Source organism: Pongo abelii, chromosome 10, assembly GCF_028885655.2.
Source record: "Pongo abelii isolate AG06213 chromosome 10, NHGRI_mPonAbe1-v2.0_pri, whole genome shotgun sequence".
Classification (NCBI taxonomy): Eukaryota; Metazoa; Chordata; class Mammalia; order Primates; family Hominidae; genus Pongo; species Pongo abelii.
The window spans coordinates 78,842,976-78,854,934 of record NC_071995.2 but is presented as its reverse complement, the minus strand read 5'-3'; the positions used below and the strand labels follow the sequence as shown (position 1 = coordinate 78,854,934).

Below are 11,959 nucleotides of genomic sequence, written 5' to 3'. Positions count from 1 at the left end.
AGTATATCCCACATTAAAATTACTTATGGATGTCTTAAGAAATAATTATATCTTAATTATTTATATTATATAAATTATGTCATATTATCCTTGTAGGTATATCTTTATTTTATATATTCTATGTGAGGATTAGTACAATTATTATGTCTTAATAGGAGATACAAAATCAAATTTTTATTTATATAGGAACTTCTGAAATTATGCTGCAAGATAATTCATTAAAATTCAATTTTATTGGCCATAGCATTTCTTATATGTATATTCCAGCGGAAATAAGCATAAGATATACTTCTTATCTTAGAAGAGAATAATTAATACTATTTATTACTCTTAATTGAAATCTATGACAAAATAAGTTCATATAATTCAAAACTTACCACATTGTCACTATTTAATAAGATGGAGGCTGAAAGATTTTCTTTAAAGAAACCTTGAATTTGCTATACATGGTTAATTTCTTTGTTTTCAGTTCCACCAAATATACTGCTCAAAATCAACCTTGGGAAATGAAATGACGGCCATTTAACATAATCCATTTGGAAGTCTCTGTTGGCACCACAGCAGCACATCATTGGTTTACAAGCTTGAAACATACACAGTGTTTTTATTACTCTTTTGATACATTTTTGCTGAAGAAACTCTTCAGAATTGTTAATATTAGGTTGACTATATCTAATGGGCAAATACTCTGATACATTTACTATACATTTGAATATACAATACAAGGGGTACAACTTGTGTTTTAAAGTTTACAAATGTAGGTTTGCTAGAATGGTACTCTGTAACTTCATGTGTGCAATTGCACTTTTAATTTTTCTTTTAAGGTTCTCAAACTGAAGATCACAATGCAAATTAAATAGCCCTAAGTGTCCCTGAAGAGCTACTGTGTGTTGTATAAAGGCTAAGTAATCCCTGCAGTGTCAGGGGGTTACTGTTCAGCTGTTCGGGATCATGAGATATCGCAGCACTCATAAAACAGAGGACTCAAAACACAGGGGTGTACATGGAAGTACAGATCATTATGACAGTCCTGGAAATTATCCACAAGAAACATCAATACCCTGTAAGCCAAAACAACACTACTGAATCAACATTTACAACTTTTGCTCGAAATTAAACCCAATACATAGGGAAAATTCACATTGAAACATTAATATTAATATAATAATAATTTTCTATTTGGCTTATTCCAAAATATGGAGGACTTCAAAAACATATGGGATGTCTTTTCTTAAGCATTTAAAATGCATAATATTCATTCTGTACAAAACAAATAATTATTCTGTATTAGCTATTTTCTAGAACTAGTCTTAAAATGTTCAATCCATTTGGAAAGGCACAGGTAGGGAAGCATAGATATTTCTTTAAGGTTGCACATTTCAATTCGGAAGAATGAGGCGGTAACTTTGGCCCCTGGGATTTAAAAATCTCTTCCAATTGTATCCTTTGGTCTGAATATTTACATAGTGGTTTCTTCCCATTCAAGCTCAACATCACCTATAACAGAAAGTAACATGTTACAAGAGAGTATTGAAGTTAACAGTTCAAAACTGAAATGTTTCATGATAAAAATATAATGTAGATGGAAAGGGTATTATTAGCCCAACTTGGATTAGAGAAAAGTTAAAGAAAAAAAAACTGATCTGTGCACTAATCCAGCTTCTTAAACATTTTTAACATATGGTTATTCTGAAATTTATGTTCCTACCATAGGTGGTAAACTAGTAAGCTGGGTACGTATTGTTGTTTCTGTTTACCTTCCATGGCGTCCAAAGAGTCCATCTTCTGAAGTGCTGAATAGTTAACAAAACAGATGGGCTGATTACTTCCCTTATTTGATAAGAGATCCAGAATGCACTGGTGTAAAAGGATATACTGTGCCTAGACACCAAAGACAGAGTGGTTAAACAAATAGATTGATGAAGAGTTTTATAAAGGGAGTTATATTGTTAAAGCTAAAAGCAGTACTGAATTCTTCAAATAAATAGCTAAGTTACAGACACAGAATTTATCACAGTATAGATATGATTTTCTACCATTTCAAATATGAGGCTTTCTAAATTCCTGTGGTCTCTTGAAGCTTCAAGTTTTTTTCTAACACTTGTCACTAAACACCAAGTATTAATATATTCTTTCTTGCTGTTATTATAAGAAGTAGAAAATTATATTACATAAATTTGTTTACGAGTTTTTTTCCTGTTAGATCTAATTGGTAAATTCTCTTACAGTTTTCTCGTTAGAATGACTGTTGGAATACAAATGCTAAATTTACTTTTGAAATCTGTGAGTCAGCATATCTATACATGATCAGCGCATTTAAAATATGTTTAACAAATCTGTTAGTCACCTGGATATGTGGCCTGCTTAAGATCAATTATCTGGTCCTGATTTGTAAATACAAGGCATTGGGTCATTGAAATACCCAAACATCCAGGTGCTGGACAAAGACTCCTAACATTGCATCTGAATGTTTGGGCTAAATTCAGTACCATTTGGATCCTTTAAATGTTTTCAATATAATTCAATAACCTACTAGCATCTCTGAGTTTGGACCTTATCAAAAGTAGTTAAAGCTAAAAAAAAGTATATTTCAAATCACCCTCATTTGCGCATAACAAACATATCTGACTTTAAAGGAATATCACCAAATGTTTAAGACATATATTCAAATTGACAATAATTTAAATAGAACATTCTCAAAAGTGATCAGCCTCAGAGGTTATATTCGTATCTATTGCTACTGTACCTCAAAACCTTTTGGAACTCCTCTATTGAAATTGTCTTCAGAAGTTGTTTGTCCTTATTAGGAATATCTATTTCTTTGTGGATTACAAAATGTTTCCAAGAACATCTCATTACTGGAACGTCAGTTTTATAAAGGCAGAACTCTGTCATATTCACTGCTATATTCTGATTACCTATAATAGTGCCTGGCACATAGTAGTTGCATAATAAGTGTTTGTTGACTTAGTCTCATTTAATTCTCACAGCTAGTCAACTTTTACCATTTAAGGGCAGATGTAATTTAAAGAAAATTCAAATGTCATTAGATGTTACGTTTTGTAAATGAGGTGGATGATCTAGTTTATAGAATTCAATTTTGGTAAGAATTGAAGTGTTGTTATAAAGCAATAAAATTTCTATTGAAATTGCTAGTAAGTTACTTCTCAAGGTAATTCCAAGAGTGTGTTTTCAAACATACATGACACAATGAATTACATTATTGGCAGAAATATGTTGACACAATATAATCCTTTTGGAAATCATTTAAATTTATAGGTTCTAGTATTTTAAAAAAAAACATATTTGAATTTGAAGTCACATTTGATATGTGAAACTTCTGACTGTCCTGATTTCATCTTCTCCACTGGAAAGAATGATAGGTGTAAACTTTGCCAGCAGAGCAGGCTGAACTCTGTGAGACAGTCCTACAGGTTCCAAGGTCTCTCTGCCATTATGTGTTATTGCCAAGAAAGCAGCATACTGTTGTGAAAAAGTTTAATTCCAGTTTCTGCCCTAGAGAGCCATATTACCTTAAGAATTAAACTCTTCTGATGCACAATTTCCTCATCTGGGGGTGGGAGTGTGTGTCATAAATCCTGTATTGTAAGATTTAAAGGATTTAACGTACGTAACATGCCTGACAAAAAACTGGACATCCAAAATATGTTAACTTTTTTCTTTTTCTTCCCCTATATGAGTTCACACCAATAAATTTCCACTTCTTTGAGGCACTAAAAGTATCTCAGGATATTAGCTCACTACAGAGAGTTCTCTCAGAAAGGCCTTTCAAATTTCCTGGGGCTACAATGTGTTGTTGTTGGTTTTGTTGTTGTTGTTGTTGTTGTTTGAAACAGAGTCTCGCTCTGTCGCCCAGGTTGGAGTGCAATGGCACAGTCTTGGCTCACTGCAACCTCTGCCTCCCGGTTTCAAGGTATTCTCCTGTCTCAGCCTCCGGTGTAGCTGGGATTACAGGCACGCACCACCACACCCGGCTGATTTTGTATTTTTAGTAGAGACGGGGTTTCACCGTGTTGGTCAGGCTGGTCTCGAACTCCTGACCCCTGGTGATCCACCAACGTCGGCCTCCCAAAGTGCTGGGATTACAGGCATAAGCCACCGTGCCCAGTGCCCAGTGCATTGTTTTTTGAGTGTAATAAATCAAAGCTTTCTCCTGGGTAAGGGCCATACCCCTCAGTGCCTTTTAGTGGCAGTATGTTCTGAAGTTGCTGCCGTAGTATGTGCTAAGACAGGAATATTCCTCATAGAAACTGCAATCAATCTGGAGTGCAGGAGAAGAAAATAAGAAACTGCTCTTGTGCAAGGAAATGCTGGTTTGTAAGGACTGGAGGCAAGGTGTGGTCATTTTCCTGTCTGTCATCACAGGGAAAAAACAGTAAAGAGCCTAACTTCTGGGAACTAAGACAGATCAAAGAGGGCTTCCGAGTACCTGATTTTCAGCAAGGAGAGAATCAGAAAAATCTCATTGGACATTTACTGCCTGCTGGGCACCATGTTGGTGATTCACAAACTTTCTCTTATTTAATACTGATAACAAGTTTGTGAAAAGTGTAACAGGGCTATTTTACAAAAGAGACATAGCTCAAAGAGGCTAATTAAACAAAGTCACAGAGCCAACAATTAGCAGAGCTGTATTCTGAATTTAGTTCTCTGACTTCAAAAACCTTCTTTCTAATACCCGTCCCACCCCCAAATCCCCATCCCAAGCTGTGACAATTTGCTATGGCTGGTTAAACAGAATAATGTATGAAGTTTATAACATATTTTGACTACTAAATTGGGTAAAATTATTAATAGACATTCTTGAACACACTCTTTACAGAATTTAATTCTATAAAGTTGCAGAGCATGGAAGTTTTTTCAACTTTTACTGTTTGAAGATTGACTCTAGACTCTAGAAGGAAACCATCAGTTCCATCCTCTATCCTACCCAAGAGAGCAAACCCTTAATTTCATTGAGAGCACTGATCCCCAGTGTCTATGTGTACACCTAGGGACATGGGAGGAAAATGTTAGCTTTCTATTTATCTTTATTTTTAACTAAAAATGAGAAGGAAATTGAATTTTAATAATGAGTAATAGTTGGATTGATATTAGAACCTTCATAAGACCCCTTGATAAAGACCAGCTACCTAATTTGTTAGCCAAACTTGGATTAGAGAGAATGCAAAATGTAAAGTTCCACTACAAAATGTAAAGTTCCTGTCTCAAAATGTAATTTTAAGATTTTCAAGACAGTGACAGCAAACATTAAACCAATTTCAGGGCCCTTTTAAGTGTGAGGACCTGTGAAACTACCCATGTTGCCTACCCATGAAGCTGGCCCTGGTCATGTATAATATTCCATTTCTGAATCTTGGGGGAAGGGTGACATTTAACTCATTTGTTAATTCAGTATATGAGGGAATGTATATGCATTATATTACCTAGTTTACCTAACTAATTATCACAGAATTCAAGTAGTTAAGGAAAATTCCTACAAAGAGACTGTGGATTAAAGATAATATTTATCATGCAAGCCCAAATGAATGACAAAAAATTGGCAAGACTAACACATTCATCATACTCCTGGAATACTCTTGTAGCCATACTATGAGGTAAAAATAACAACAATGTAATCAGACCTGACAAAAAGCTAGATCAGTTTTTTAAAAAAGCATAAAAATGTAAAATATATACTTAAAACCACTATCAAAAGAGAAGTATTTTGTCCTAAGTATATATTTTCTTTTTTGAGAATACCTAATAATAAGTAGCCTTAGCAATTAGCAAGGTTTTGAAAATATTCTTTATTCAATATTTATCTCATGCTTTTCAATTTCTTATTTTATTTATGTTTATAATTTACATAACTAAATAATCTACATTTAAAGATAAATATATCTGTATTACAGTAGAAGCTCAAATATCTTTCCTAAAAGGGACATTTGTCCAAAAAGTTTGGATATCTCTGGTCTAGAACAGAATCTTCCAAGGAGGATTAATGTTCCATGACATGGTATTACAGGTTTGAATCAAAAATGGTTGAAGAGTTCTACAATCATCGAAGTTTAGGAAAAGTTGTCCATAGGGCTCTGTCTTTGTAATTGTCAGTGAAATTAACATTAAGACCGTGAAAATTTATGTGTTTAAAAAATCAGTTTAATTCTTTCTCATACTTATTTTAGCAAATAACTCTTTTTCTGAAATGTTTAACTACTTTGATACCACCTCTGTTTTCTAGAATGTAACCTGGAAAATACTGTTACAGCAGGCCTGTGTATTTACTGCAAGAAAATCTCTATTTGTGTAGCATACAAATTCCAATCCAAAGCTACAGATAGGAATATTGTGTATATTGTAGTTATACAGACTAGGGCTTGAATTTTGGCTCTGGCACTTACCAGTAATATTATCTTGGAATATCATTTAACTTCTTGGAACATGTGCTTCCCTGTTTGTAAAGCAGAGCCAGTAATATTTATGTTTTTACTGGCCCTGCCTTACAAATAAAGAATTTAACTTAATAAAGATTAAATAAGATAATACATGTGAAGGGTCTAGTATAGCTCCTGGAACCCAGTAGACACTCAGTAGAGGGTTTTAAGCCTCATTACCATAGTACTGTATGATTGTTTAAAATAAAAATTGTATATATTTTGTAAATATTTTTTGCCTATAAGCCAAAACAACAAACAAAAAACTCCCAGTTAATAGTTGATAGCATGCTACAATAAACTTTATTAGTACTGGTGTGCAATAGGGATAAATATGGAGAAGTAAAACCCATAGAACTTCATTACAGTCAATATTTTAAACTGTTTTCTCATTTATAACTTTTCAGAAGATAATGATATTGAAAAGATATTGATTTGAGTTCATTTCCAGATATCCCAAAGTTGCTAAATGATAAAGATAAATCAATTTTATAAGTTATTTCCTACATGCCTATCTGTATAACAAGTTAAGATGAGCCATCAGTAACAATGCTGCAGGATGACTATGGCATGTGGGCATTAGTTCTCCTATAATCTCTATCAGCTGCCCTCCCGAATCCTCCCCAAAAGGCTTATAATGTAGGAAAAGAAGGTGTCCACAGCTTCAAGCTCATGTCCATCCAGATTGCTGCCACTAAGATCTCCCATGTGGAAATTCTAGAACTTTAGAATGCAGTTCAGGTTTAGAGATCTTACCAGATTCTGCACCATGCACATCCTTTCACTTCTCAGTTCAGCTACTAGTCCATATATATCCACAAAATCATGGTCATTTATATGTTGTGTTAAATGGTCCAGAGCAATAAAAACTCCAGTTCTTCCAACTCCAGCACTACAGGAAGAGTAAATTACATGAAAATTATTCAGCAAAGGGTTGTTCATTTTGATGGGGATAAAGATAATGAGCTATGATAGCAATAAATTCTAACAGTTTCTTCTCTTATGTGGAGGCAGATTTTCTTTGGAGTTTCTTTGGATTTTTTATGGTTACCAAGACTGTGTTTAAACAAGGCAAGATGATTATCATTAATATGCTATCAAATATTTGAGTTTCTCTTTCTTTAATCAGTGGAACTTAACCTCTTATTTGTTAATATTTTAGGGGGTGTTGTTGAAGTATAGAGATTTTTTTAAATCATTGAAAATTCTTAATACCAGAGACTCTGTATTGACCAAATATTCAGTTACCAGAAGAAATGCTAAATGTTACAAATGTAGAATATTAAACTCATACAGCATTTTCTTTGCTTCTTTTTGAAAAATAGTATTGCAATTGTCCTTTTCACTTTCTCTAGAATTTATTTTGCCTCCTATAGATAATAAAATTGAAAAACTATTTTCATTTAAAAAATTACATTAATACTCAAAGACAGGTATATGCTCCATAGAAACTGTTAACTGATAAACCTCACAAGATTGATTCAGAAATTCCTATTGTCAGAAATTCCTATTATCAGAAAGACAAGATTCCTAGGAAATTAAATGGTTAATAGAGGAAGTTAATCGAAAAAAAATTTTGAAAGTTCACCTAGTCTTATAAATATTACTTTGAACCACATGAAACTGCCATTTTTGTATTTCTGTAGTAAGAAACATTCAAATATTGGCAATTTCCTATGATTTGACCTAAGAAATTGTGAGCCTGCAACATAAAACTGAGTATAGTAACATGTATACATATATGCCACACAGCCATTGAATCGTTAAATATATTTTGAGTGTCAAACACTGTTCTGGGCACCTGGGTCATAGCAGTGAACAATGCAAAGTCCCTGCACTTATAGAGTTTATAGTCCAGAGGAAAACGACACATAAATAAACAGACAAAGAACGTGCCTGGTAGTAAGAAGTCTCATACTGAAAAAAAGATGAATCAGGTTAAGGAGATAGAGGGTGATAGGGTAGGATAGGGTCAGCAGACAAAACTTCTCTGATAATGTAATATTTGAAAAGAAATAGCATAAGGTTAGGGAGCACACCATGTGGGTATCTGGGAGAAGATCATGGTAGCCAGAAGAAGCAAAATGAGAACAGACCTGAGGTGGGAGCATTTTTGAATGTTCAAAAATCAGGGGAGACCAGGGAGATGAGAGTACAGTGAGGAGTGAGGGGTAGTCGGGGATGAAAGTATTTGCCGGTGGGTTAGATGTGGAATGTGAGAGGAAGCAGAATCAAGGATGACTCCAGGGCTTCTGGCTCAAACAGAACGGACTTGCTTTTTACCAAGATAGGAACAACTGAGCAGGGGTGAATTTGGAGATTGAGTCAAGTGTTCTGTTTTGTACACATCAAATTTCTAGAACTTTTTAGTCATTCAGGCTGTCAAGTTGAATTGGAAGCTAAATGTAGAAGTCTAAAGTCAAGGTGAGAAGTTGGAGTTGGAGATAAATATTTAGCAGATGGTTTTCAAATGATATTTAAAGATGGTCAATAATATGAACATACTTTCTTCTTATCTCTTATCTATTTAAATCACAAAGGAGGAAACTCTACTCTTTTTGAGGCTAAAAAGGAGAAAGTACTTTTCCTTTAGTGCCCATGGCAGTGTATTTGCATGATACAGAGAAACTGAAGGCAGCTATTGTCCATCAAAAGTTTTAATCATCAGTGATGCCAGCATAAAATCAATCACTGACTGTAGAAGCAAATTGTTATACTGTTTTTAGTGTATACTATTATATTAAGTTTTATACCTATATGGAGGGATTTAAAATTGAGAAGGTAAAATTGAGGCTTTTACTTTTTGGTCTACATGTTTTATAAATATAAGCATTGTTCATATATTTTATAATGAGCAAGCATTTATGTGTTAGTCTTATAATTTTAAAAATCCAGAAATTTATGGAAAATGTATAATCATTTAAATTACATATTGAGTTTTTTAAAAGTTTAAAAACTGAATGAATTTATCTTTTCTTATGTACAGTATTTAACCACATTAATTATAGTACACTCCTGTTAAAAATATTAAAAGTTATTGTTACTTTAAAAAAATCTTTTTATTGTGGTGAAAGATGAATAACAGAGAATCTACCATTTTGACCATTTTACATGTACAATTCAGTGGCATTAAGTATATTCTCAATGTTGTACAAATATCAACACTACATATTTCCAGAACTTTTCATCATCCCAAATAGAAAGTCTGTACCCATTAGATGATAATTTTTCATCTCCCTCCTCACTAATAACCACAACTCTACTTTCTGTTTCTATTTATTTACCTATTCTGAGTATCTCATGTAAGTAGAATTCATACTACATTTTCCTCTAATCTCCAAACTTCAATTGTGAAAGAGACTCGAGTCAAGACTGATTTAGATCTATCATGTCAGAAAACATAAATCATACCAATGTGTCTAGAAATGCTAAATGTGAAATCTCTGAAGATGGCAAGCTGAAAGAAATTTACATGAACATTTTATAAAAAATAACCAATGGAATTACAATAATAAAAAGACCAATGGGTTCAAAGGCCATTTCTGATCGCTTTCTTACCTGCAGTGAACAATCATAGGTGTGGTGTCATGTGCCCTGCTTGCTCGAACCAACTTCACAAAGTGAATTAGAGGTGCGCTGTTCTCAGGAACCCCATGCTCTGGCCAGGCAGTAAAGTTACACTGTCGAACAGTCATGCAATCCCCATGCTAGACAAAGGGACGGATTAATGAATGACAAAATTATTTAAGTTCCACAATGAAGGTTGAAGGCAATTGTCCCAGTTTTTGAAGGTGATCTTTTAAAAATGACTATTTACCAAACCAAACAAAATGTTTTCATTATTTCCTATAAGAGAGATTTTTATTGTTATGATAAAGAGAATTGCCTTTCAGTATGAATGAAAACAATAACAAAGCTTGGAAATAAATGTTAATATAGGACACTAATATTCAAATATAGTACACCATTTTGTAGCACTCAGGATAATAGGTATTGAAACAATTTTGACCCAAAACTTAAATGAACATATTCACAAATTATTTGATACACAGGTATTGAGCATCTGTTATGTGAAAAGTATAACTTATATCATCTTCTGTGTGTATAGGCATTTATATAAACTGAGATCCCATAAAGTGATCCCATGAAGATCCCATAAAGTGAGATTCCATACTACCTTTTCTATCTGGCTGCAGATTAAATAGAAAATCAAATTATTAGGATTCAGGAGATGAGTGACTTGGGAAACTGCTGTCTCAAGTCAAATATTACAGTTTCTTCATTAGATAAAATAAAGCTAGTGACCTCATCATTTTCTCTCCTTTTTCTGCTCTTGTCAACCTAAGAATGTGATGCTAATTGGTTAATACAGACTTTAACTAGAGTGATCTGGAACAAATACAGTGACATTGATACTAAAGTTGGATATCGATTCAAAATTCTGTTCAGAAGACAATACAAAAGCATTGTTGAATATACAGGTATCCTTGAAAGGGATAGTTCTAGAAATTAATTTTATTTTAGACATTTAGATCATTCATATTTTATATCATGTTCCCTTGTCCCCCCCTTTTTTACCCTTTCAATTTTCAGATCCCTGATAGTCCAATCTATTTGAACATCCTCCATTAGCTTTGTAATCACTATATCTCCAAAGACGGTAACTGGCTTGTTGTCCTCTGGCCAATACTGATGGCATCTGATCTGCATTCAGAGAAAATCATCAGTCATAAGAGTCATTGTTATATTGATATATATGTATATCACAGTTATTATGACTAAGTTAAAATTACTTTATAGATATCCAGGTTATTTATGACTCACAGTATTAGACGAAATATTCACACATATGTTAACACAATCATAAAACAACATTTGTAAAACATTTTCAAATAACTTACCCGTCCTTTTTCAAAACACTGTGTTAGCATTACTAATGTTTTTGCTCTGGTTTCCCACACCATTCTCCAAAAATCTCCAACTGTTCCTGGTAGTGGACCTTGAGTAGCAATAAATTCATTTGGACATAAATAACCCTAGAAGGATATAATTACAAACATTACATCACTATGTTCACAGATACAGTGTTTTAGTTTTCAATCAACGCATGAAACATATGCTGGTTGTAAAATTACCTAATATTTTGGAATACTGTAAATACTAGATAATCTTAAATACTCAAAATTTCCAACGTCTAAATTTATCCTCACAATCTGATGTACTACACAACAAATGGTTCTCAAAATTTATGTCTAACTTTTGAATAAAACATTAAGGACTACATAATAATATTTACAATAATAACAGAACTTAATAAAGGTCTTAAATCTGAGTCTTTGTAGCAGAGAGTTTGCTAAGCATCTTATATTCAATATTCTTATAAAATCATTGTGAATTAGTACTAATATTATGCTCATTTTATAGATGAAGATATTGAAGCTTAGAAAGGTGAAGTAACTTGCCAAGATCTCAACATTGGTAAGGCAGGTTGAGCCCAGAACCAGCTCTCTAAACCCACTCCA

General features: G+C 33.3%; 1 protein-coding gene across 1 annotated transcript in view; it reads right to left on the bottom strand.

The window, feature by feature from the left end:
• Nucleotides 1-214: 214 nt before the first annotated feature.
• Nucleotides 215-11,959, bottom strand: part of PTPRQ (protein tyrosine phosphatase receptor type Q) — a 216,451-nt gene continuing 204,706 nt past the window's right edge. Inside the window, exons 40-45 of the mRNA XM_024256953.3 lie at nt 11,339-11,473; nt 11,016-11,141; nt 9,996-10,144; nt 7,194-7,329; nt 1,758-1,881; nt 215-1,497 (exon numbers count right to left, since the gene is read on the bottom strand). Coding sequence (XP_024112721.1) covers nt 1,460-1,497; nt 1,758-1,881; nt 7,194-7,329; nt 9,996-10,144; nt 11,016-11,141; nt 11,339-11,473 — 708 coding nt within the window. The 3' untranslated portion in view covers nt 215-1,459. The remainder of the gene's footprint in view (nt 1,498-1,757; nt 1,882-7,193; nt 7,330-9,995; nt 10,145-11,015; nt 11,142-11,338; nt 11,474-11,959) is intronic.